The sequence below is a fragment of the Alligator sinensis genome, unplaced genomic scaffold (assembly GCF_000455745.1).
Source record: "Alligator sinensis unplaced genomic scaffold, ASM45574v1 scaffold550_1, whole genome shotgun sequence".
Taxonomy (NCBI): domain Eukaryota; kingdom Metazoa; phylum Chordata; order Crocodylia; family Alligatoridae; genus Alligator; species Alligator sinensis.
The window spans coordinates 1,394,916-1,418,331 of record NW_005841980.1 but is presented as its reverse complement, the minus strand read 5'-3'; the positions used below and the strand labels follow the sequence as shown (position 1 = coordinate 1,418,331).

General features: G+C 47.7%; 1 protein-coding gene across 3 annotated transcripts in view; it reads left to right on the top strand.

The window, feature by feature from the left end:
• Nucleotides 1-23,416, top strand: part of GRIA1 (glutamate ionotropic receptor AMPA type subunit 1) — a 137,817-nt gene that overhangs the window by 50,490 nt on the left and 63,911 nt on the right. For 2 of the 3 annotated variants that reach the window (XM_006021135.1, XM_006021136.1), the window contains exon 3: nt 23,122-23,361. The exons of the other annotated variant lie outside the window; for it this stretch is intronic. In XM_006021135.1, the coding sequence (XP_006021197.1) occupies nt 23,122-23,361 (240 nt within the window). The remainder of the gene's footprint in view (nt 1-23,121; nt 23,362-23,416) is intronic. 3 annotated transcript variants of the gene reach the window in all.

Genomic DNA, 23,416 nt, shown 5'->3' with positions numbered 1-23,416 from the left:
ATCTTCCACGCCTTGGAGACTTGGACAGTATAGAAGTTTTTCCTTATGTCCAGCCTGAAACAGTCTTCCAAGAGTTTGTGACCGCTGGACCTTGTCATCCCCTGGGGTGCTCTGGGGAACAGGAGTTCCCCCAGATCCTGATGCACCCCCTGATGTACTTATAGGCTGCCACCAAGTCACCCCTGAGCCTGCGCTTCTGCAGACCAAAGAGTCCAATGGCTCCCAGGCTCTCATCATAAGGCCTCATCTCAGCCTTCATAAGGCTTCTCATCTCATGCCATGTAAGCACACTGGCTTCATTTGAGCTACCCAATTTATATAGCGACTTATGGAACAAGAATCAGGAGGTCACTATCTCCAGGTAGCCTGAAAGACACGTGGCATCATTTTCTCTGCACTAAGAAGCACAGGAAAATTCCAGTGGGACAAATCAGGGGCTTATGTCATTGCAGGCTGGCAGGTGCTAGGAAATTTCAGACAGCTGAAGAGTGAGCGTTGGAGACTCCAGAGACAGAAGTGCATGATGAGGAAATGCAAAACCTTTTGTGTATGACTCAGGGATCAAAAGAGATGGCTGGACATTTTCATTTATAGTTTCATATTTGCAACCCAGCCAAGAGAACAATGACACACACAAATATATTTCTCTCCAGGTAGACTGTGCTGCTGCAACGATACCCATGCAGGCGAAAATCAGCTTGTTGTAATATTAGCTATCAGATCAACAAAGGGCATTTTTATGAAGAGTGGGTGGCTGGAGAAAAGGACACCCAGCTCCTCTCCGGCACCCGTACAGCTCAGGTCATGGTACAAAGGAGGTTGATAACATTATCCCCATTTCACAGGGGAGGAAAGTGGGTCAGGGAATAAGATTTCTAGCCATGCCTGGTTTTATCCAGGGATGAGATCTGCTCTGTGTGGGACAGAGGGAAGACAACTGCGTGTAAATGAAGTACTTATTGGGGAAAAGTCCTCAGACAAATCGTTTGAGGCATCAAATGCAGGCCCCTCTGACAACTCTGTTGCATATATCTTTTCCATAAACTCATCTGAAAAGCAATTCGTTTTCTTTTCCCCTTCCTAGTGATCTTGCAAAGCTGCTCCCAAGCTTCACTCTTTGGATAGTTACAAACCTTCCTCTAATTTCCAGCTTAAATTTACCCGTGGCTAACTCGTACCCATTTGTTCTTGTGCCCCTTCACTTGCATAGCTCTTCTCTGTCTGGCATTTGTCTCTAAGCCAGAAAATAGGCATGTCCTCTCTAAGCCAAGCTCTTTCATTGTCCTCTCACCAGGTAGGTGTGCCATTCCCCTCCTCACCTGCGTGAGCCCGGCTCTGCACACGCTCCACATTGAATTCATCCTTTTTCAACATAACCAGTATTTGAGCAAAGGAAATTCATTTGAAAGGGTGACATTTATGATGGAGGGGCCAATCTGAATGTAACAAGAAAGCAAGGATTTCACCCTCTCCCCCAGTTCGGTGGGGGAGAAAGTTTGATTAATATATGTTCATCCCAAAAGGATGCCTCCATACGATGCTTGCCGTCACTGCTAAAAAGGAGCATTTTCAATTTGGAGCTATTACCGGGCAGAAGCCAATCTGAGGTTAAAACAGAACAAAGAGTCCTTTTGAAGACAGCTCTGATGTCAAGTCATGATGTCTGTTCACCGCTGTGCTTTTAACTAGGGATAGCTCACACATGAGTTGTTCTGCGGGGAACAAACACACATTTTCAACTCTGATAATAATACCAAAAAAAAAAAAAAGGCATTTTTTTCTTAGCCCACATGCATGTGTGGTATCTGGTAGAGAAGGGAGTGCTGTGTGTGTGACACTGAAAGGAGGGAAATTGTGTGTATGTCACAGAAAAAGAGCTGCCGTGGGCGTGCAAAACACTGAGAACTATTACACTCTGTGCTTGTGGGTGGGTGAGGACGTTGTAAGAAGAACTGGAGGGGGGCACACACGGGAAAGATTAGTCTCCATGGGGGGGACATAGTAAGAAAGATTTTGACGTGTGTGACAGTGAGAAGGATTAGCCTGCGTGCGTGTGCGAGTGAGAAGGGGGATGAGGAGGATTGCAGCTTGTGACACACTGAGGAATTAATCTGTGCACCCCTGACTGGGATGATAAGCACTGTTGTGTGCAAGAGAGGCATCAGAAGCAGGCTTTAGCCATGAGAAGAGTTGTGTAAAAGAGACTGGGTGTGACACAGTAAGAAGGATTCCTGCGTGTGCAACAGGGCTGGTGAGAAAGATGGTGCCCGCAATTCATTGGGCATGCCTACACAAGACACTTACTGCACATTAGCCTAATAACACTGTGCAGTAGCTAAAAACCATGCTAATAGCCTAGTGCACAGTGTTATTAGGCTAACGTGCAGTAAGCACCATGAAAAAACCGTGCACGGCACTACTGCGCAGTAACACTAGTTACTGTGCATTAAGTTAGTCCTTTATTAAGCAAGTACTAAATTAAATGCGCAGTAACTAAGGTGCAATCATGAACGTGTAGACGCGCCCACTGAGAAGGACTGTTCTGTATACGTATGCGCCTGTGCACATACGTGCACATGGTCAAAAGGATTGCTGGATGCATGTCGTGCTTGGAAAGGAAGGATTTGGCCAGGTGTGACACACTGGGAAGGATTATTCTCCATGCATAAATGTGTGTCTCCGTGAGAAGGACGGCGTGGCGGTGTGTGGGCCACACTCAGGATTACTGCGCCTGTTGGAAATGAGGATTAGAGTTGTGTGTCACCTGGGGAAAAGGATTGCGGCGCATGAAGCTGGGTGGAAAGGATTACTGGCCAGGAGACGTGGCTGAGTCTCCCGAGTGTAGCGCTGAGCAGGATTATAGTGCACGTGACGGAGCGGGGATTACACCGGGTGTAATACAATCAGAGACATGACTGTACCTGTCACAGCGGGAGAAGGATTACGGCACCTGTGATGGGGGGAGGAGAAGGATTACTATGCAGATAAGGGACTGACAGGGATTACAGTACCTTTGATACGTTGGGAAGCCTCGCTCGGCACGTGCAGGGCAGGAGGAATTATTCTCAGGCCTCTGCCATGCTGAGAAGGGCTTTCTCGAGATGTATCCTTGCCAACCTTTTCAATGGCTTCCTTGGGTATTTTTTCCCATAGGAGACAGGGCTCTGGGAGTGGCCAAGCCCCTGGACACAGATCGTAGTAAATGCTGGTAAAGTTTAGATTTCTGGTTTAGGTTTCTACCCCTTACCCCTAGGTTTACTAGTGAGAAAGTGTTTCCTAATATCCAACCTCAACTTCCCTTGCTGCAACATGAGCCCATTGCTCCTTGTCCTGCCATCCGCCCCCACAAGGAACGGTGCAATAACACAGTAGCAATGGCCATTTCCAAAGTCCCTTCATTAGACTTGCACAACATCTAACGTTGACCACCAAAAAAACACAAACCTCTTTTAGATTTTATCTGGTGAAAAAAATGGGCGTTAAAAAATATCGACCAGCTCTCTTGATTGTGCTGCGCCTGACTTTTGTTGGGGTGCCATTAGCAGAAGAGTCACCTGAAAAATTTAAAAGTAACTTAAAATAAATGAAATGAACAGTCTCCTGACCTCTTGCATAACCAAATGCGCTAAAATGTTTGGATGCTGGAAATTTAAGATAACATTTGGAGGTTGAGGAGGAAAATGAACCCCCATCGCTCTGCTGTCTCATTGTGCTAGGAGGACGTCTATCAAACCGCTGTGCTCAGAAACAAGGGGCTGAACTAGGGGGAGAGGCAGGGAGAAGAGAGTTCTCGGTGGGGTCTGCCACCCTAAATGAATTTACTTCCAAGATTTCCTTGTGTAAAGCCAAATTCACCCTGAGCAGGACCAATGGGACCTTCATGTGCACATCTGAGGGTAGATTTTAGCCCTTAGGGTCCAATAAATGTAGTGTTGATGGAAAACATTGGCCTTCTGCTCAGTCTCAGTCCTGACAGCTCCAGTCTTCCCTGTCTCCCCACAATTATGGCATGGATGGGGGCTGTACGTCATTGCACCATCAGAATAACAGGTTTCTACCGCAGTCTAGAGAGACTCTCTAGGAAGCTTAAGTTCAGTTTTGGGGTCTGACCTGTCCAGTCATTGCAGACTTGGAAAAGTCCCTGTCTTCCCAAGGAAAGAATCAAGATAATGCCTTTTTGACACCCTCTCCCAGGCCTTGCCTTGGAGGGCATTTGTAGGAGCAAGGTGGGCAGAGATGCCTGGGGCAGTCTTGTGTCTTGGTAGCGGCTGAGAAGGATGTAGGCAGCAAAGCACAAATCAGAGGGAAGGGCTGGCCTGTTCAGGCTATGAGTCTTGGTTTGCACTTGGCATTTCCACTAAGCCTATAGCAAGGAGACTGCTGCGAGCCTGGCCAAGTTGCGATTTTCCACGTATACGGTTGCAACCCCACATACGTGAGCAATGGAGGCACCGGGGTGAAGAGTGGCCTGGGACAAGGCCATGCCTCAAGCCCTGTCTGAACCTCACCACGAAGAGACGTGCTGACCTCCAGAGGGTTTCACTTGCTTCTCTCTGCCGTTGTGCAGGAGGAGAAGGAAAATGTGAAGCCAGGCTTTAGGTTACAGCAGCTTTGCTCAGGCTATTGCAGAAGTACACAGGAACCCAGCAGTGGGGTGGGGATGACTTCAAAATGGCATTCAAGCAACCAGTGCAACCATACCTCTGCTGGGTGAGGCACCACCCAGCTGCCCGCAAGGAGTATCAAGGAGCTTTTCAGGCTGATTTCCATGTCTGCCACCTCCTGCATGTGCCCGGGGAGGTCAAGAGGGGCAGGAGGATGGAAGAAGGACGTTTCCTTGAGGTGGTTATAGCACAGGACCAAGAAGCCTGTGTTCTCTGCTCTTGGCCACAGAGTTACTGTGTGACCTTGGATAAGCTCGTGCCTCAGTTTCCCTGTCTGTGATAAGATAAACCCTACCTTAGGGGGCCAGCCAAGATACCAAGGGATGGATAGTGGGGTTTTGTTCATTAACATTTGAAAAGCCCTTTGGAGATTCAGGGATGAAAGGTGCTGGAGAAGGGAAGCATGTTGTTAACTTGGTTCCTTCAGCGGGAAAGAACAAAATGACCCAGAAAAGGACAAAAGCCAATCTTCGCCCCCCCCACACACACACTTTGAAAATAGGCCCCAGGTGCCCAGTTTCTCTGAACATTTATGAATCCCTTTCCCCATCCCTAATCACTTCACCCCCCGTCCTTCTTTAAGTCCATTCATTTTGAACCTAAATTAGCTGCCCCCCTCCCCCCAAAAAACCCCCCAGAGTCCAGGACTTAGCTCCTCTCCTCAACTTTTAAGGCGTCCTCTCTGGTTTCTTCCATTTCCCATATCTTTGCTTTGAGGGACTTTCCACTGCGGATGCCAGAAAACTTTTGCTTTATTTTATGTTTTTTAAAAGGGTCTTTTATCAGACGTCTTTTTTTTTGGTTTCATGCCCAAGAACATTTCTAAGGCAGCCCTCGCTGACCTCCGCTCAGGCTGCAGCGTGGTAAGGATGCTTTACAAGCAAGTCACAGCTGACTGTACAAACAAATTGGGTTTCTGTATTCCCTGCAGCCTCGCTCTGGAAAGACACCGTGTTCCCCCGTTGCAGAAACTAGGCCAGATTTCTACCTGGTGTAATTCCATTGACCTCAATGCTTTTACCTCGGGGACAAATCCTTAGGTCCTTGCAACATCAGCTTAGCAGCTCCTCCCATGTCTGATTCTTGAATTAGCCCTTGAATGTCTGTCCTTGTCTTTCGAAGCAGGCAATTTTCCCATTACAACCAACCCACTGCCAGAAGTTTGAGTGGGAAGCTGAAAGTGGGAGGCAGGTGCATGCTAGCAACCTGTTCCTGGTGGACCGTGCAAGAGCTAAACCCAGGTCTGCACACAGGGCATCTCTCGCCCTTTCGTAGATACTTTTGACAGAGGAAGCAGTCTTTACATCACGGACAAAGTCCTCCGGAGGCCATTAGGCACATGTCTCGAGAGAGCAGGATGGAAAAACAGTCCTGAGAAGATACCTCTGGGCCATCCTGAGGTTTTTGCACAGATGAGTGTGGAAGGTGACACTTTCAACAATGCTTAAGCAACTTAGAGCAACCCCAATCCCATTATTTAAAGTGGGTTAGGGTTGGATTGTCACAGTATTTTAGCCATGGGTAAGTGCTAGGTAGGGTTTTCCTGTGTCCCTAATGCCTCCATCGTGAGCAGGTGTAAGTTTCCTGGGTGACTTCTAAAAAATGGCACTTGGGCTCCCAAGTCACCTAGACACGTTTGAAAATTGGACCACCGATCTCATCGGATATAGCTACCCATCGAGGACAAGGGAGTGTTCATGCTCAAGTGTTTAATGAACAGTATTACAGTTTTTTCTCCACCACCTCAAGGCCCGACAACCAAAAGAAACCAAAAGATTGACGCCAGGAAGGGAATTCAAATGGATTGATCAGGTCCAAAATGCACAGAAATCACTGATAGAAAGAAGGAAGTCTCCACCGCAAAGCCACTTTCCCTTGCTCCATGCTTTCTCAAGTGTTGGCAGCAGCTATAGCTGGCCCTTCCAAACTTCATCCCTCTGGGGTGCACGTTTAGCCATCAGCTCAAGTGGTGCACAGATAGATATACACACCTACATTTTGGATGCACCGTATGTGTTTGTCTGTGTGCACATACACTGTGTCTGCAATGGGATTTAAACACCTGAAATATTGATGCGGTGCGGTTTCACAGGCTTCCCTTGCTGAAACCAGAAAATCTAACACCTGATGTGTGAAGTTTGACGAGGCTGAGAGCAGCTTTGCCCTGCACGAACTTTTTGCAAAAGCCGAGGAACATTTCTATTCCCCCTTGGAAACCCGAAGCTGCCCCCATGGTTCAGCCAGAGCTTTCTGGGCCCAGAGATTCCTGCTCTCTTCCGTGTCACCGGCGCTTTTATTTCATCTCATTGATCTCCCTGCAACATCAAGTAGAAAGCTTCACAAGACCTGGTGGGTGGCAAAGAAGTCCTTCTCATGCTTGAGAAAAGTAGAACAAATTAGCATTCTCCAGGTTACTGCTACTGCTACTTTTCTGTCTGAATGTGGGGGTTTTTTTCCCCCCTAACAAAAGTTTCTATTAAGCGTGGTGGGTTTTCGCGCTGCCTGTCTAAATAACATCATGCATCTACTTGATTTCCATTAAGCAGCTCTTGATGACAGAAACGGCATCCGCATGGATGGTGTTACCACTCCCGAGTAGCGTATGACCCCAACTTTGACAACTTCTGTCCCTGCTTTCTGTTGTGTCTCCTCGCGGTTTGCATTGATTGATGCAGCGTGTTTTACATAATCCCTTGCTCTCTGTAGCTCACTAGAGATTGTTTCTTCTGGAGCTTGGAAACTCTTCCAGAATGGAAAATAGGAAGAAGGTGACACAACAACAACAACAACAACAATAATAATAATGCCATATTAATGATCAGCGAGTAACGCCCACTGTAGTTAATGTGGGAAGCAGGTGCTAAATCCTTTGTTGCCTGCTAAGGACTGGGACAATCCCACTTGGACTGACACCCATCCCTTGTCCTGGAGTCAGGGGCTCACAAACTTTTTCCATTCTGCAATATTTTTTTTCTGCATCAGAAACCCTCCCAAGACTCTTCTCTACAAATACTCGCCCTATCTATCCTATTTAGCAGGACCTCCTCCTATTTAGCAAACTTGCAAGGGCAATGTAGTTAATACCCAAGCCTAAATCTGCAGGTATTTGGTTAGGGACCCCTTTCTTTTGGAGATGGGAAGTCGATCTCTTCCAGCAGAGGAAGTATCCTGTATGATGGGAGGGAGGATTTTTGTTCTTTATAGAAGAAATATCCAATATGTACCAGGTCCCCGGATCTGGAACGGTCTGGGCCTGAGATTGCAGAGCTGCTTAGCCCAGCTGGTTGTCCAGTTCTCATTAATGTTCATAGGAACAAGGCTTCCAGCTCCCTTGGGTAAACTGCGTTCTCCACCTATGAGAGTACCCTACCTTGTGCGACACGCTCAGCAGCGTACCCTGCTCTCTTTGATCCTCCCACCCATATGGGGCCCCAATGACTTCTGTAGTGGTGTCCCATTAAGATAGGAGAAGTGACCTGCCTGGATCCAATTGCAGGGTCGGGGTTCTCTGGTTGGAAGATGCATTTTAATCAAACAACACTGCACTTGCATTTGTTCTTATTTACTCAGGACAGATTCAAATCCTCCTTTGAATTGGAGTGAGGGGCTTGCATTTTGCTCTATTTCTCTGACTGCAAGAAACCATCTGAGGCCACGAGTTTCCTGCTTGCCCTCAATGAACCAATGCCTTGAAGAGGAGATTTAGAAACCGTAGTCAGTGCGGCTCGTTTTCCATCGGAGCCCCTCTCCCTTTCACAACTCCTTTGGGCCGTTTCTCCTTGGCACATTTGCTCAAGCTCACATGGAGGCTCCAGGTTTAATCTGCATTTCCTCTCAGCAGAAGCTGCATCAGGCACCGTTTGTGAGGGGCACGTCTTGTACACGGTTTGCTTGAACACCCACTGCAAGCTATTTGTACAAAAGTTGCACAGAAATCCAAAAAATAAAAAATGACAAAGCTAAGGTCCACCACTAGCCATCTGTCACAGCTCTGCAGTTCCACTCCCTAGACAACAATCGCCCACGGTGTTGAAAAAGTTGTGCGTGTGCATGTACAGGCGTTCACCTGGCACTCAGATGCCTCAAAGCCTGCTCATGGAAGAAATAAAAATCCACCAGTTAGCATTTATTTCACTCACGAGGCAGGCAAGGATTAAAGCTGTTCGAATGAGAGGGAAGAAACCATAATATTACCCCTGACAAACAGGCCTGAAGAAAGCAATGAACACAATGGAGCGTGCATGAACGTGACGGGGAGGACTCTCCCAGCGCAAAGGCTTGTGGGCTATATAACAGCCTGGCTGCAGCAGAAACAAGCCCTTCAACAAACATCTGTAGCACCGAGACACCGAGGAACGTGCTTAAACCCACAAAAGGGAGCATGTTTGGAAATCACAAGAGCCAATGCCTAATTGCACCCACTGTATTAAAAAGGGACTAGAACAGCACGTGCTACAAAACCCAGGCACAAAGGGGTTAAGTGCTGGACAGAGGGCCAGCCCCATTTCCAGACACATCTGTTTAACTCTTAAACACCATTCAAATAGAAAGTGCTGTGTTTAAAATCGTGGCCAGTTTTCTACCAAGACACTCTCGTGGCTTCATTACATCAATGGATGCAACACAGCAACACCTAGCCATATGTGATAGACATCCCTTATCATTTGCATGGAAAATAATGCATGCAGATCAAACCCCAGACTGCAGATGAGTTTAAAGAGCCCTTCCTACTTGGAGCTGCTTAGGAATATCTTGGCTTGGGGACAGGAGAGGAGATCCTCTGAAAGGAGGTGCTCATCTTGAATAGATGGGAGTTTCTCCATCCTTCGCTAGATCCAGTGCTGGTAGGATGATGTTTCTCAGCATTGCCCCTACTTGTTCATAGCCAGAGGAGTTCAGCTGTGCTGTCCCATCACAGGAGCCCTGTGTTTTTAGCTTGACTGCCTTTATTTTGAATGCTGGAGAACAACTGAAGGAAGGACAGAAAGCAAACCCTCCCTGAGGATGCAAGTGCACACGTCATCTCTCACCCGCTGTAGCATGCTGCCTCACCAAACCGGGGCTAGCGCTGCCAAGAGCCGGCTCCGAGACATTTAAAGGCATGGCACGTGGGAGACAGATCATTTCCATCATCGTTACAAATGAGATCAGACAGTCTGAAGAAAATCCCCCTGACTCAGAGCTCAGGCCTTTCCTTATCCTTCACTTGCCAGCCCATGCTTAAGCAGTCATATCCTCCCTCTTGTCCGCTGGGAAAAGGTAATTCGTGAACTCGGAGGAGTCTGTTTGGAAGGGATGTATTTATTGTTGTCTAATATTTATATGCTATTGCAGCAGCAGCTGAGACCATCTAGGCCAGGGGCTCATGCACTAGTCACAGAGGGTGCATCTACACATTCGCTTTAACGCACCTTTGCTTATTTTAATGCGCGTTCAATTGTCACAAAAACGCTCTTTAGCTAATGCACATTAAAATAGGCTAATGCACATTTTTCGAGTCCCTCACAATGGAGGTACTAGATTTAATGTACATTATCTAATGCACATTAATTGAATGTGTAGACACATCCAGAATGAACACATGGAGAAAAGGAAACTTTAATGTCCCCAGCCTGACAGCCCAAATCTCAGAGAAGGCAGGCTATACAGTCATCCCCGAGTTAGGGGTGCAGAAACAGAAATAGCAGGATGGGTGTAATTTTTATCTAATCAGGAGGAATAGATGCCACAAACCTCTCCTAGGCATTTGAGCTGAACAGTTTCCCTTTGAAAAGAGGTTTAAAGAGGTTTATTTCTTATTCATAGCAGGGTCCTCAAAGCACATGTTACAGCCTCCCTTAAGCTGAACTATGTACAGTTCCTTATAGCTGTACATCAGGGAGCAAGGATCCTTTCCCATTCAGCAGCAATTAACACTCACTTAAATCAGGTGTAAATGATTGCATTTGGTGCAAGGCACTGCAGAAGGAGGGTGAACCCAGCAAGACATTGCCTACAGCTGGGCAGATTGGAAGTGTTAGGGGGAAAGGAGGACTCTCCCAGTGCAAAGGCTTGTGGGAAACCTTTGTGGGCTATATAACAGCCTAGCTACAGCAGAAAAGTTTGCCTAGGTTTGCTCAGTGAGTAGAGGGTGTTCATTGTTAGGGGTCTGGCTTATGCCTGTAGTTATATGGGGAAAGGAGAGCAAGCTAATTTGTAGTATTTTGTCTAGTATGCCTTAAAGACTTCACTGGTTCTGTTAACTCATTAGCAGGATTTAGGTTTGATAATCCCAACATTTACATTAGTGAAAGGGGAAAGCCAAGGGGAAAGAAAATACTTTTACCTCTAAAGTGGAGCTGTAGCTGCAGAGGGAAGGCAAAACTAAGTCTTCAACTGACATCCGCTACTAAATGCTCAGAAGAGAGGGGCTTGTATCCCATTACCCAAATGGTAATGCAAAACTCCTAATGGGTCAAATGCACTTTACTGGGGTCCATGCTGGAGGTGGATGTGTTTGCTGTATATGCAGGTAGCAAAACCTCTGTAATCCTAGTGTTTGCTCTAGATTGCAGCAGGAAGAGAACAGAAAATGAGCTTGTAACAAAGGGAACCCACTTAATTTCCAGCTAGACCCAAGAACAAGTCATCCAGGACCCCAAACTAAGCACAGGGCATACCACATAGGTAGACCAAGGACCAGAAGCAAGCTTTTAAATCCCTGTGGCTGCTAGATGTAGTAATCCCATTCAGTAACTCCTCGGGTATCATTTTGGCCATCAAATGCACTGATAACCCTCCCATGTTTTATGTAGGTCTGGCAGGAACCAGTTTTCAGAATATGTATGAAAGCCAATGCATTGAGAGCTAGTCTGTCCCTCGCTTCCCTGTTGGTTGCAAAATTAGCCTTAATCTTGAAGTTTCCAGTTGTGAGTTCAATGGGGCTCTATTCCCTGCACAAGATCAAGGGCTGTAGGGAATGAGAGGAGCCGAATGGATGTCCTACATTTAGAGACAAATGATATAATAGGGCTCGAGAACTGGCAAAAAAACCAAACTGAGAGTAATGAAAATAAACAGTCCAAAGGAATTGCAGCTGAGGGGTGGAGGGGAGGCATCAGGTACAGGCAATTAAAGGCAATCTTGATTAGTGTATTTATTAAGGAGCTGGAAAAGAGAGGAAACAGCAGGCAGAAGAACCTGCTGCAAACATCACTATGAGCAGAGAGAGATGACCAAGGGCCCAGAGACTGACAGCAGGAAAGAGTCATAAATAGCCGGGGGGGGGAAATAATCTAAAACACATTTTCTTAATGAGAGGCAGGAGCATGGGGCTCAGAGCTTGTGGAAGGGACCTGGGGCTGAGAGTGGGGCAGCAGATTTGATTGATGGGGTAACAGGTCTGCAAACCACGGGCCCATGCAAAGCTGGGGAACTGGGTGCACATATACCTATATGTCCCACGGTGGAGTTACAAGTGGATTATTTTAGGGTAAGAGTCATGCAGAGTGACGGACAGTTGAAAACTATCTGACCATGAAGTAGCTTTTCCTAGGACGGGCAGAGCAAGCCCAGGAATCAGCTTTCCCGTGGACTCCTTTTAACAGGCTCCACAACAGCTGCTTAGAAAATCTTCATCGAAAAAAGGGAAGCTTGCACTGAAAACAGCTGCAGACTTTCATGTCTGGCAAAACTACTGCAAGCAGCTCTGATACATTAGGGAAAGAAAAGAAGCTGCTGATGACAACATGCATTTCATTTAAATCAGGCGCTATCCTACTGGACATATTTGACTTCTGCTATCTTGCCCACCCCCCACCGTTGCACAAATGCCTTTATTTATTCATTCAGTTGTTATAGCTTGGACTTAATGTTAGGCTCACCTAGCAATCGCAAATATGCTGTCTATTGTATTAATATGCAGTGATTTCAAGAAATGATCTCTTCCCCCCACCCTATTGTTGCTAATGCATGCCAAGCACAACATATTGACAGACTATATTCCATTTTTATCAGCATATAGTGCTAACTAAGGGTGGACCAATAAGGAACATAACAGCTTTTGGAGCAATGGTAGGAGAATTGGTTCTGCCTGCATTTCTCATCTCATTTTATGAGACGGGTATCATTTTCCCCAGTAGTAATAATCTCTCTTTAATATTTATGCCTTGGCTTCTGAAGACTTCAAGTGTGGAGAACTCAGAAACCACAGAAACTGCTTTTTTCACTGAAGGAGGAGATAGGTTGGAGGGATTGTAAAACTACACATTGCATAGAGTAAATAAGATTTTTTTTTAAATCACATCCCATGCCATGAATGGATTTCACAGGCTGTTACTGCAAACTCTCTGTGCTCACAGCGATTTGACAGCCTGTTTATATCCCAGAAATGAGGCTGTTTAGCAGATGGAAAGAGAGAAGCCTTTCAAAGTCTCAGTTTTAAAAAGGTGTGAAGGCAAGAATGGGAAGAGAGAGGAATGGCTCTGAAAATGGGGCCTGATGGAGAGATTGAGGCACTAGGCAAGAGTGACTCCTTGCTTAAAAGGTTTCTCATTCAGCATTCAAAGGACAAAGCTAAACACAGCTGATAAAACCTTCCTTCGCACTATTTGCACAGTGGATGGTAATGTGTGAAGGCCCAAATTGAGCTTGGGATCCCATTAGTCTGGGCACTTTACCAAGGCAGGAGAAGAGCCCATCTCTGCCCCCAGAACCTGCGATATAAGCAGACTCGGGCAGAGAAAAACGGTGTTTCCCCTCCCTCCCTCCTTCCCCCACCCCCCGACTGGGGATGATGTGAGGTCCTGCGAGACTAAACGATCTGCACAGCAAACCCAAGGCAGAGTTTGAACAGACCCCTCTGTCCCTTAACCACAAAAGTCTTCTTCGCCAGACCTTCCCCCTTGGACTGAGCTGTGTCTAACCACAGCAGACACCTTTCCCCCACCAAGTCCTGTTTTCCAGTGCAATCTTACTCAGGGTGACATTCAGGTTGGTAGCCTGCAAAAGAAGCTGTGAGTGGTTGGTGGTGGTTTTCTACTGTGCTGCCTGTTATATTTGTTATAAAATACAGCCTAGCTGGCAGAGAAGAGGACTGAGGATCAGGGCTAGGGACAGACATGACACACAAACCGGGATAAGTGATCAGAAGCTGTACCAGAACAGACATTCAATGCACACAAACCAGTTTGAAAACGGCTGAAACAGGTTTGAGATTAAACCTGGTTGAATGTAGTATCACCGATTTTGGGTCAAACTGGTTTATGCAATGTCTGTCCCAGTGCCGGGTGTCCTTGCTGGGGTGCTATTCTGACACCTGGGGCGAGAACCTCAACATCTCTCTCCTTTTCTTAAAGGGGGAACATTATTAGGTAGCTACCGCTCACTGGTGTTGCAAAGGGTTCATTCATTGGTTGTGGAGCTCAAGGGTTGACTGGCAACTAGATCCAAGCCCAGTTCAGGTGCTATTGTGGGGATGGAGGGGGACCTGTTTACAACCCCCTGATCCCAAAACCTGCAGTCCTGATGCACGCTGGAGCTGTCGGGGAGCAGACAGCAGGATGAGATCTTTCTGATATAAAGCACACTTCATAAGCACGTAGCACTTGCCAGCAAGTTCACCCCGATGCAGCTCTTTGCAACCGGTACCTGCGTTGCACTCAATCAACTTCAATCATTTTTCTTTTTCCCCCCCCCCGTTACAGAGAGCTCATGGTCTCTGATGATGCAACAGTGGTCTCCTTCCCAGCTAGGCAGCTTAATTCATGGAGGAAATTAATGCATAATTAGACCAGTGACAAGATCTCTTTAATTGTTTCAAGGTGTAGACACTTTAAAAAAAACCCAAAGCTTTAATGAGACAAAAAAATTGGACAAAAGCTTGTTAAAATATGGGTGAAATCCTCCTTTCTCTTCTACAGACAAGGTTCTTTGGGTAAATGTGATATCTTTTATTAGGCCAACTAGATAGTTGGAAAAATTGTTCTTTGCAAACTTTCGGACACAAACACCCTTCTTCAGGCTCTGCAGAGTCGGCCTTTCTCTTCTGCATTTTTCAGCCGGCTCTACTACTGACCTTTTAGAGACAGATGATAAAAGGAGGACATTTCAAATGTGGGTGCACCCCCCGTGGGTTCCCCCTTGCAGGATCACAATAAACAAGCACCGAGTTTCAACACTGAAGCTAAAAAGGGATTCAAAAGCAGGGACTATGTCGTGGAAGTTTAATGGCCTGATAAAGAAGTCAAGGGTCAAATTGGGGTCCCTATACCCACATTTGCACCAGTGAATCATAAGAGGCATCCTGAATCTAAATCAAAAGGACACTTGAACCACTGAAAACACCCAGGAAAGACCTGTTTCCATTATATTGATTTCTGATGGCAAGAAGATCAATTCTGCTGCTGTTTTTGGCCCCGATACTCAGCAGGTATAATCCATTTTGAGCTGACTTTAGTTCAGTAGGAACACAGTTGCCAGCCAGTCCCCAAATTCAAGTATCTATGTCTGTGTCTTGTGTAAAAAAAAAAAAAAAAAAAAAAAAAAAAATCCATATAATTTCTTTATTGTTATATCTAGGGGGTTTATTTTATTTTTATTTTTTTTAATGCTTTGATTCTTTCTTAACTAACCACAAAGGAAACAGAGCGCCTGCAGCACAACCCTTCGCCAGAAGCCCTAGGATAATAAGCCGGCGTTTTTAAGTGACGGAGGAGGAAAAAACACCTTGATTTGGAAATTGATTTTGGTGTCAAGCTTCTCGGAGATTAATATAAGTAGCACAGAAAAACAAAATGATGAAAGAAAACTGGGCCCTTGTGCCTTTTATAAATGCTTTTTAAACTAGAAAATAATATGTCTTGTGGCCTAATAGCGGGCTGATTTGCAGTTGATCAAATAGACTGATAATATCTAGCTTTAGCGACACAGATATGTCAAATGCAAGGTGGGGTATGGAAAATGTGTAGTGGGGAGGTTGCTAGAGAAATCTGTGGGCATCCACTGTCATTAGGATGTGGTGAAGAGATGAGCTGTGGCACTTTAGCCATGCCGGAGACCCGCGAGGACAAATGTTTGTGAGGCAAGCTGAGTTGTTCCTAATCCGAACAGACACCAGCACCCTTTCGTCGACCTTCCACAGGCTCCTCCACCCTGATGTCAGGTTCTCCATCACTGTGCCAGGGGTGCCTCGGGCAGAGACATCTAAAAATAAGTGACTCGTACACCCACTTGGTCTGAAGCACGCGTGCACACGCACGTATACACGGAGTGACGGAGCAAAGCCTTCGGAGTTGCTCCTCGACACCCCCGGGGGCAGGGGGTTGGCTTGCCCCGAGTTCGGATCTGGAGGATTATGTTTTGTTTCGGTGCCTTTGCGGAGGTGAAGGGAGTGTCGCGGTGCAGTAAGGAGGCCTCAGTTGTTCAGAGCATTGTATTTTTTTTAATACCTTGCAAATGAAGTTATAATATTCATGTGAAGCTTGCATGTTGGATCATTGGAGACGATCCCAAAACTGGGTGTCTTTCTGAACGATTCAAAATGCCTCGCTTTTGGAGGAAGTCTGTGACATGTCAGTGATTAAGGAAGGGTCTTGGTAATCTCTCCTGATCCTTATGATCTGTGAGTCCCGCTGTTTTTTGAATCTCGGCATTGCCCTTGCCTTACAGTTGCCGTCCAGCATTAGGACAATGGCTACAGTCAAATCTCTTCTATCTGGTCATATGATGCATACATGGCCAGATGTGTTCTGGGTTTGCTTCCCCTCCTACCCTTTCCCCTGAATCACCTTGGACACTGGATACGGTGACCATGGGCCTCAAGTGGCTCAGAAAGCCCTCTCTCTGATTTTTCATTGGTGTGTCTAGCTAAACTGACTGCTAGATTTAGAGCTGGAAAAGATTAACTGAGCAGAGATCTTGTGGGATTTTGCTTTTCTTTGCAACCTAGGGCACAGGTCGTGTGCTGGTAGCAGTATCTCGCCCGATCCATTCTGTGCCATTGCAGAGGCATTGGCGGCACCGCGGTTTTCCCCTGAGAACTCAAAGTCCTTTTGTCTAACCCAAGTTTCCAAGTTTCATATGGAATAACGGAGTGACGTGTAATACAGGAAATGCAGGAATGGTTTTGGCCTCAATGAGTGCCACCAATTTAAAGCAAATGCAACTGGAAGCTGCTGATAAGATTCTTGCGCGGCATCGTCTCCAACTCCTTCCGCAGAGTCCTGCTCCCTGGTTCCCACCAGATCCTCCCCATCTTTCCAGTATCCTTCTAGGATCACAGTATCTCTTCCCTACACTGCCCCTGCCACCTATCTGATTGGGATGTATAGACCAGCGTGCTGCAGAACTTGTTAGCTATTCTGAATTTCTTCACCACCTTTCTCATTCTGCTTGAGAGAGTGCAGAGAAGAGCCACGCGCATGATCGGAGGTCAGGGAAGCAGACCCTACGATGACAGGCTGAGAGCCCTGGGGCTCTTTAGCCTGAAAAAGCACAGGCTCAGGGGTGATCTGATGGCCACCTACAAGTTCATCAGGGGAGAGCACCAGCATCTGGGGGAACGTCTGTTCACCAGAGCGCCCCAAGGGATGACGAGGTCGAATGGTCACAAACTACTACAAGATCGTTTCAGGCTGGACATAAGGAAGAACTTCTTTCCTGTCCGAGCCCCCAAGGTCTGGAACAGCCTGCCACCGGAGGTGGTTCAAGTGCCCACATTGAACACCTTCAAGAGCAAACTGGATGCTTATCTTGCTGGGATCCTATGAACCCGGCTGACTTCCTGCCCTTTGGGCGGGGGGCTGGACTCGATGATCTTCCGAGGTCCCTTCCAGCCCTGATGTCTATGAAATCCTCTGCAGTGAAAATACACAGTTTAAATTGGGAAGCAAGGTCCCTGTGTTACTTCACTGCCCTCTGCTAAGGTCCCCAGATACAAAGTGCCTTCAGCTTACTGACAGATGTCAGCGAAAGAGTGACATCCTCCGCATGCTTTCAGCATGGTGACTTCTTTTTTTTTTTTTTCGTCCTAACCCCTTCAGGTTTAAATAATTGACCTTGGGGATCTTTCTGTCAAACAAACTTGGGAGGAAGACACTTTGGGAAGAGAGAAGAATTTTTGAATGTGTTTTTAAGGAGGAGCACCAGCAAATTGAAGCCAGCACGCTGTCCTCAGGATGGTTCCCAGCCAAAGTATTTGCAAAACGTCTGTTGCCTCCGCAGGATGGCAGCTCAAATACAGCCAGATAGGAGTGCGGGAACCTAGGAAGGATAACAAGGCATCTGACAGTCCTTTTTAGTGCCATCTCTTTCCCCATACAATTAAAAGCCTCTCCCTGCCATTTGCTCACCAGCTGCCGTGATAAGTACGCTCTCTCTGGGAGTGGGAGGGCAAGCCTCCTCTTCTGGCACCACGATACCAACACCAGCTGTTCCTTAACTCACAACCAAGTATCTCCAAGTGAGTCCTGGTGTCATCTAGGTTTGCTCTGGGATGGTCCCAACCCACCCGGTTACAACAGACACAAGCCGAGCCTGTCCATGTGGCAGCTTTATTTTCCCCCACCAGGTAACTCAGTGCCAATGAAGTCTTTCCTTCCACTTCTGCCGCGCTCCCAAATTATGTCTCTGGGACCATGTTCTGCGCCTCCCACAATGCTGCAGCAGGAGATGGTGCCCAAAGGACCTGGATAACGTGGTGCCAGGATACCCTATTCCTCTGAAATCCCAGCCAACTTGTTAAATGAGAGTGCTTGGAGACGTCCCATGTAGGCAATGAAAACAGTGTGTGGGAGCAATTGCAGGTGATCTCACCCTGCATTAATGCAGGCTGTTCGAGAGGGTGACAGTAATGCTAGCTGCTGTCGTTATTGAACAGCGATTAGCCGCGTTGGCCTTGGAGCCAGCCATGCCATTAACTGCTCTGCATCTCCAACCATAATTGAAAACACTTGATGTATGTCAGAGACGGACCTGCCGGCTTCAATGCCAGGCTGGTGTACGGAAGAAGTGCCAGCCCTGTAGATACCAGTCATCAGCAACTGGTTAGCAGCAGTTGTGCGAAGTTTGGGACTGTCACTAGCCATCTAACCCGACAAATGGATCTTCTTGGACTCATTTATTCTGATTTAATTACCCTGTTTGTAATTTTTTCAGGGAGCAAAAATCACGTGCAGCTGTTAATATTTATGGGTGAGCATTTTAAAAGACGACACGCATTTTTGATGGTTTGCAAATACCCATTTCTCTTGGACAGCCTTGTCTGGATTCATAACTGAATGCCAGTGTCAGTAAAAAGAAGTGCAGTCCAAGAGTCCCCATACCCTTATTGCAGTAAACAAAGTATTTATCGTCTTTCTCCAGTTTTAATGCGCGTTAATTATTCCGTGCTGGCTCTGGGACTGGAACAATTTTGCAGTCGCTGCCTTGGTATCACTCAGTTTAGTTAACCAAGAAGGATTATTGCTGAAAAGGTGACTGAGGTTCTTCACTATTAACGATAACTTTTCCAGATTAATTGACATGGAAATCCTCGTGTCGTTCCGACACGGATACCCTTCAGCCCATCTTGTCCCCGAATCGTCTGTGCTAGCAGCGGTTTCTATTAGCCTGAGAACATAATGTGAACGAGGTTCTTTTCCAAAAGTTACTGACAATAAGGACGGTTAGTTCTTGCAGTCCTCTGCGGTGCAATCTGTTTCAGACGGTGGAATTGGAGTATCTCAGAACAGTGTAGGAGTGCTGAATGTACGTGATCAAGCCACAAGAGTGGGGAGAAAAAAATCCAGAAAAATAAAAGAGTAATTATCAGATCCAGTGAAATCATGGTCTGCTAAAAAAAATATAGCTAAACTCATTGCCTGCATTATTAATTGGAAATGATCTGTTCAACTAGACCAAGAATGTCACTCCAATCAGGCAGCGACTCTGACGGCCATTTCCCCAGGGATCGGATACCTCCATTCATTAGGACCTGCGATCCAGCCTCATGGAAACGATTTGACACATATTTCCACCCACATCCATGACTTCCCTGTCAAAATGTGTCAGTCCCTTACTGGGGGACACTGTCTTCTTCAGCTCTTATCAATGCAGAGGTGTGTAGGATGTCGTCGTTCCCGTGAACTGCAGCAAAAGGCTGGGTGTTGTCACGCTTGAGTTACTAGATTTGGGAATGATGAGGTCCAAGTTTCCAGGGGGGGCTACAGATTTCCGGTGTGCTTTTTGGGCAATTCATAAGCAATCAGGGTTTCAAAAGTGCTCTGCTCTCATTTGCAACAGCTCAGCTGCCAGCGTGTCAGGGTCTGCTGAAAATCTGGCCCTTTTGTTCAAGCGGTTAAAGGAGCTCAGCTCTGAAATTGTGGCCCTTATGCTCTCTTGGCCTCGGGTCCCTCATGTGTCTTGAGCACTCTTGTTCTTTGAATGGCCCTCAAATTTCAAGCCATATTCCTTCAAGAATGGAGAACTCCTAGCTTCATGCTAGACCCAAACCTCTTGGCTCCATCCATCAGCTTCTGGGGAGGCAGGAGCTGGGATTCCTTCCAGTCCTTGCAGCGTTGTTGCTTAAGTACAACATAGACAAGGAGGGTGGAAGGGAGCTCAGGAGGTCACATCTAGTCCACCCCCCTGCTCCAAGCAGGACCAGCCCCAACTCCATCATCCCAGACAAGGCTTTGTCTAGTCGGGTCTTAACCTCCAAGGATGGAGACTGCACCACCTCTCTGGGGAACCTGTTCTAGTGCTTCACCACCCTCCTAGTGGGTTTTTCCCCCCCAATATCCAACCTAAACCTCCCTTGCTGCAGCTTGAGCCCATTGCTCCTTGTCCTGCCATCTGCCCCCACTGAGACCAGCCCAGCTCCATCCTCTTTGCAACCCCCTGCAGGGAGCTGAAGGCTGCTATCAAATCCCACCTCGGTCTTCTCTTCTGCAGACTATATAAGCCCACTTCCCTCAGCCTCTTCTCACAAGTCATGTACTCGAGCTTAAAGGGTGAGCCGCAGTCCTTGCTGGGTCATTTTTGCAGCCATGGTGTGGGTTGCAACCCTTTTGCAGAGTCTAAGATGTTCCTTCAGGCTGGTGGCAGCATGGCTCAAACTGTTCACTGGGCCAAACTCCAAACTCCAGTTTCTGGCCGTGTCTGGGCCTGGTCCAACCAGCAGTAATAGCGGTGACCATGTGTTCTGGCCTCTGCCCTGAGCCTCGCCTTGCCAGCACCTATCAGAGAAGAGGCGTTGAGCTAGTCGGTCTGATCCGGTCTGACAACTGGCAGGCCATATGCGGGTGACTTGTTTGCCCCTTCAGTCCCCATTTGAAATCCGGGCAGTGAAGGGAACAAGTCTTTGCATAAAGACCCACTAGGCCACGGGGAAGCTCGTGCTGAGATGCCTGCTCCTTGCTGAGTCTGCAGAAGAAGCCATGCAGGCTGTTACCAGTTTAGGAACAGATCAAGGGATTCCCAAGTAGTGTAGAAGGGCTTGCTAGGGGACCCCAAAATGTCACATCCAACTTTTCATCCTTCATGTCACATGGGGGGATCCTGGAGCCTTGAGTCGGTGTAAATGTCACAGCCAAGAGTCCTTAGGAATGGAGTGACAATGAAAGGAAACGCTAGTGCCAGGAGTGGTAACACGGAAAATGCTGACACCGTCAGTGCCGCGGGCTTGGAGATTTATTGATAATAACTCGGGATGTGTCATAAACAGGAGTGATATTAAATGACTCTGACTGAATCAGGGACTGAGTTGTACAACCCACAGTGTGTGCTCCTCTCTCTGCCTTGCTGAAATCCCGAGGCATTTTTCCAGCGGCTCCCCCAAGCTCATTAAGTGCTCTCCCGAGGAGCCCGCGGACCTGAGACAGGGATCTCGCTGCACAGCAGCACCAGCAGCTGCCGAGATCGGAAACGACGAGTGGCCTGATTGCCTGGCGTTGGCCCTGAGTACCCAGCTACACAGTGCTGCCAGGCCACAGCCACTGCTTCATGCCCTCCCTTGCCACCCCTAGGTAGTGGGGTAACTGACTGTTCAGACCATGCAAATTGGATGTTGAATTTGGGTCTGCCCACAATGCCTTAAAACAATGTTACTAGGCTGAATCCTGCCCTTGTGACACTGTGCCCATCAGTGCCAATTGGATCCTCCATAAGAAGCCAAAGGCAGAGCCCGTGGTTCCTCCCACGAATGTCTCGTGACGTCTCGCCGTTTCATGACATGCATCTAAACCACACGCACCGTGTACAAGCGCCCTTTGGTGATGAGGGGCTTATAGAGGGGTAACGTGGAAAAGAGGCAGTGGGCTAAGTTAGGGCAGGTCTGAGCAGAACAATGTTTCCCCACCTCCACGGCTGAAAGCAGCTCTTGAGGGATGCCAAGGAGCATGCTTCCCAGCCCAGGACTGTGGTTAGCAAAAGGGTAATAGTAGCTGTGAGTGCAGGGAGCTGCTGCTATAGTGGCTGATCCTATAGCAGCAATCACCCTCACTCTCTTCAGGGCTCCCCATAGCTCAGGGTGACTGTGGACATCCAGATCTTGGGTTCCCAGCTAGCTGGTGGCCAAGAAGTCATTGCTTCCTTCAGTGCCGTCGGCCACCAGTGGCCCGTGAAGCTCTGACGGGCAGTCCTGAGGGGTGGCTGTACCAGGAGGTGAAGGGAAATGGGTGTATTTTGATTCTGGATTGAAAATGGGTGGGTTGAAAAGGGATGTGCTGGAATCAGGCTGGTTGCTATGGGGAGGATGTGGGAGGATTCAGCCTGCAGAACTGCAGCTCGCTGACTCCGAAGCCGAGCAGGGCCGAAGGGGCCAGAGCCAGGCAGAGAGCCCACTCCATCGCATTGTTTTGTGGGTCTGTGGCATTTTAAGAAATGCTACATTCATCCCTCAGGCTAGAAAAGGTCGGACAGCTGTGATCCATCAGATTCACTCCCTTACATACATACCACCCCAAGCCATCGTGCCGCCGTCGGTCCCCCAGTGTGTGCAAGAGCAGCCTTTATGGTGAGAGATGCAACCCTTGTGCTCTTCTGCAGAGAGCGGCACTGGTTTTTTTTCCTCCCCTGGCATGGGTGGGCGGTTGAGGAGGAGGCAACTTCCACACAGGCTGACACCTCTGCCGCTCCGCGCCCGTCTGGCAGGGACTTGAACAGCGAGCAGCTGTCGCTCCATGCCCTCTGAGCCCGTGGGATTGAGCAGGACTGGGTTTTAAAACACTTGTGTTTTTTTTGTTTTGTTTTTTTCATTGTTCACAGCAACAGATAGCATCCCGGCAGAAGAAGCGTCCACAAGAGAGCGGCAAGCTCTCGTTTGCTTGCACGCTAAGCCAAGGCAAGTTCACAGCTAGAGAGCAGGGGCACGGCATGGAAGGGAAGGGCCTCTCTGACTTCCTAGCTCCCTTATTTAATGGAGGGTAGGATGGTTGTGTGCTGAAAGACCAAATCTTCTCTCTCTGAGGCTCCTCTGACCATCTTCTTCTCTCCCCTCCAGTCTGTTCACAGTTTTCCAAGGGCGTTTATGCCATCTTTGGGTTTTACGAAAGGAGGACCGTCAACATGCTCACATCCTTCTGCGGGGCCCTCCATGTCTGCTTCATCACGCCCAGCTTCCCCGTCGACACATCCAACCAGTTTGTTCTCCAACTACGCCCAGAGCTCCAGGAGGCCCTCATCAGTGTCATCGAGCACTACAGCTGGCAGAAATTCGTCTACATTTACGATGCCGATCGGGGTGAGTCACGCGCCTACCAGGCGGGTTGGGAGGAGCGCATGGTGCCATTTTCCTC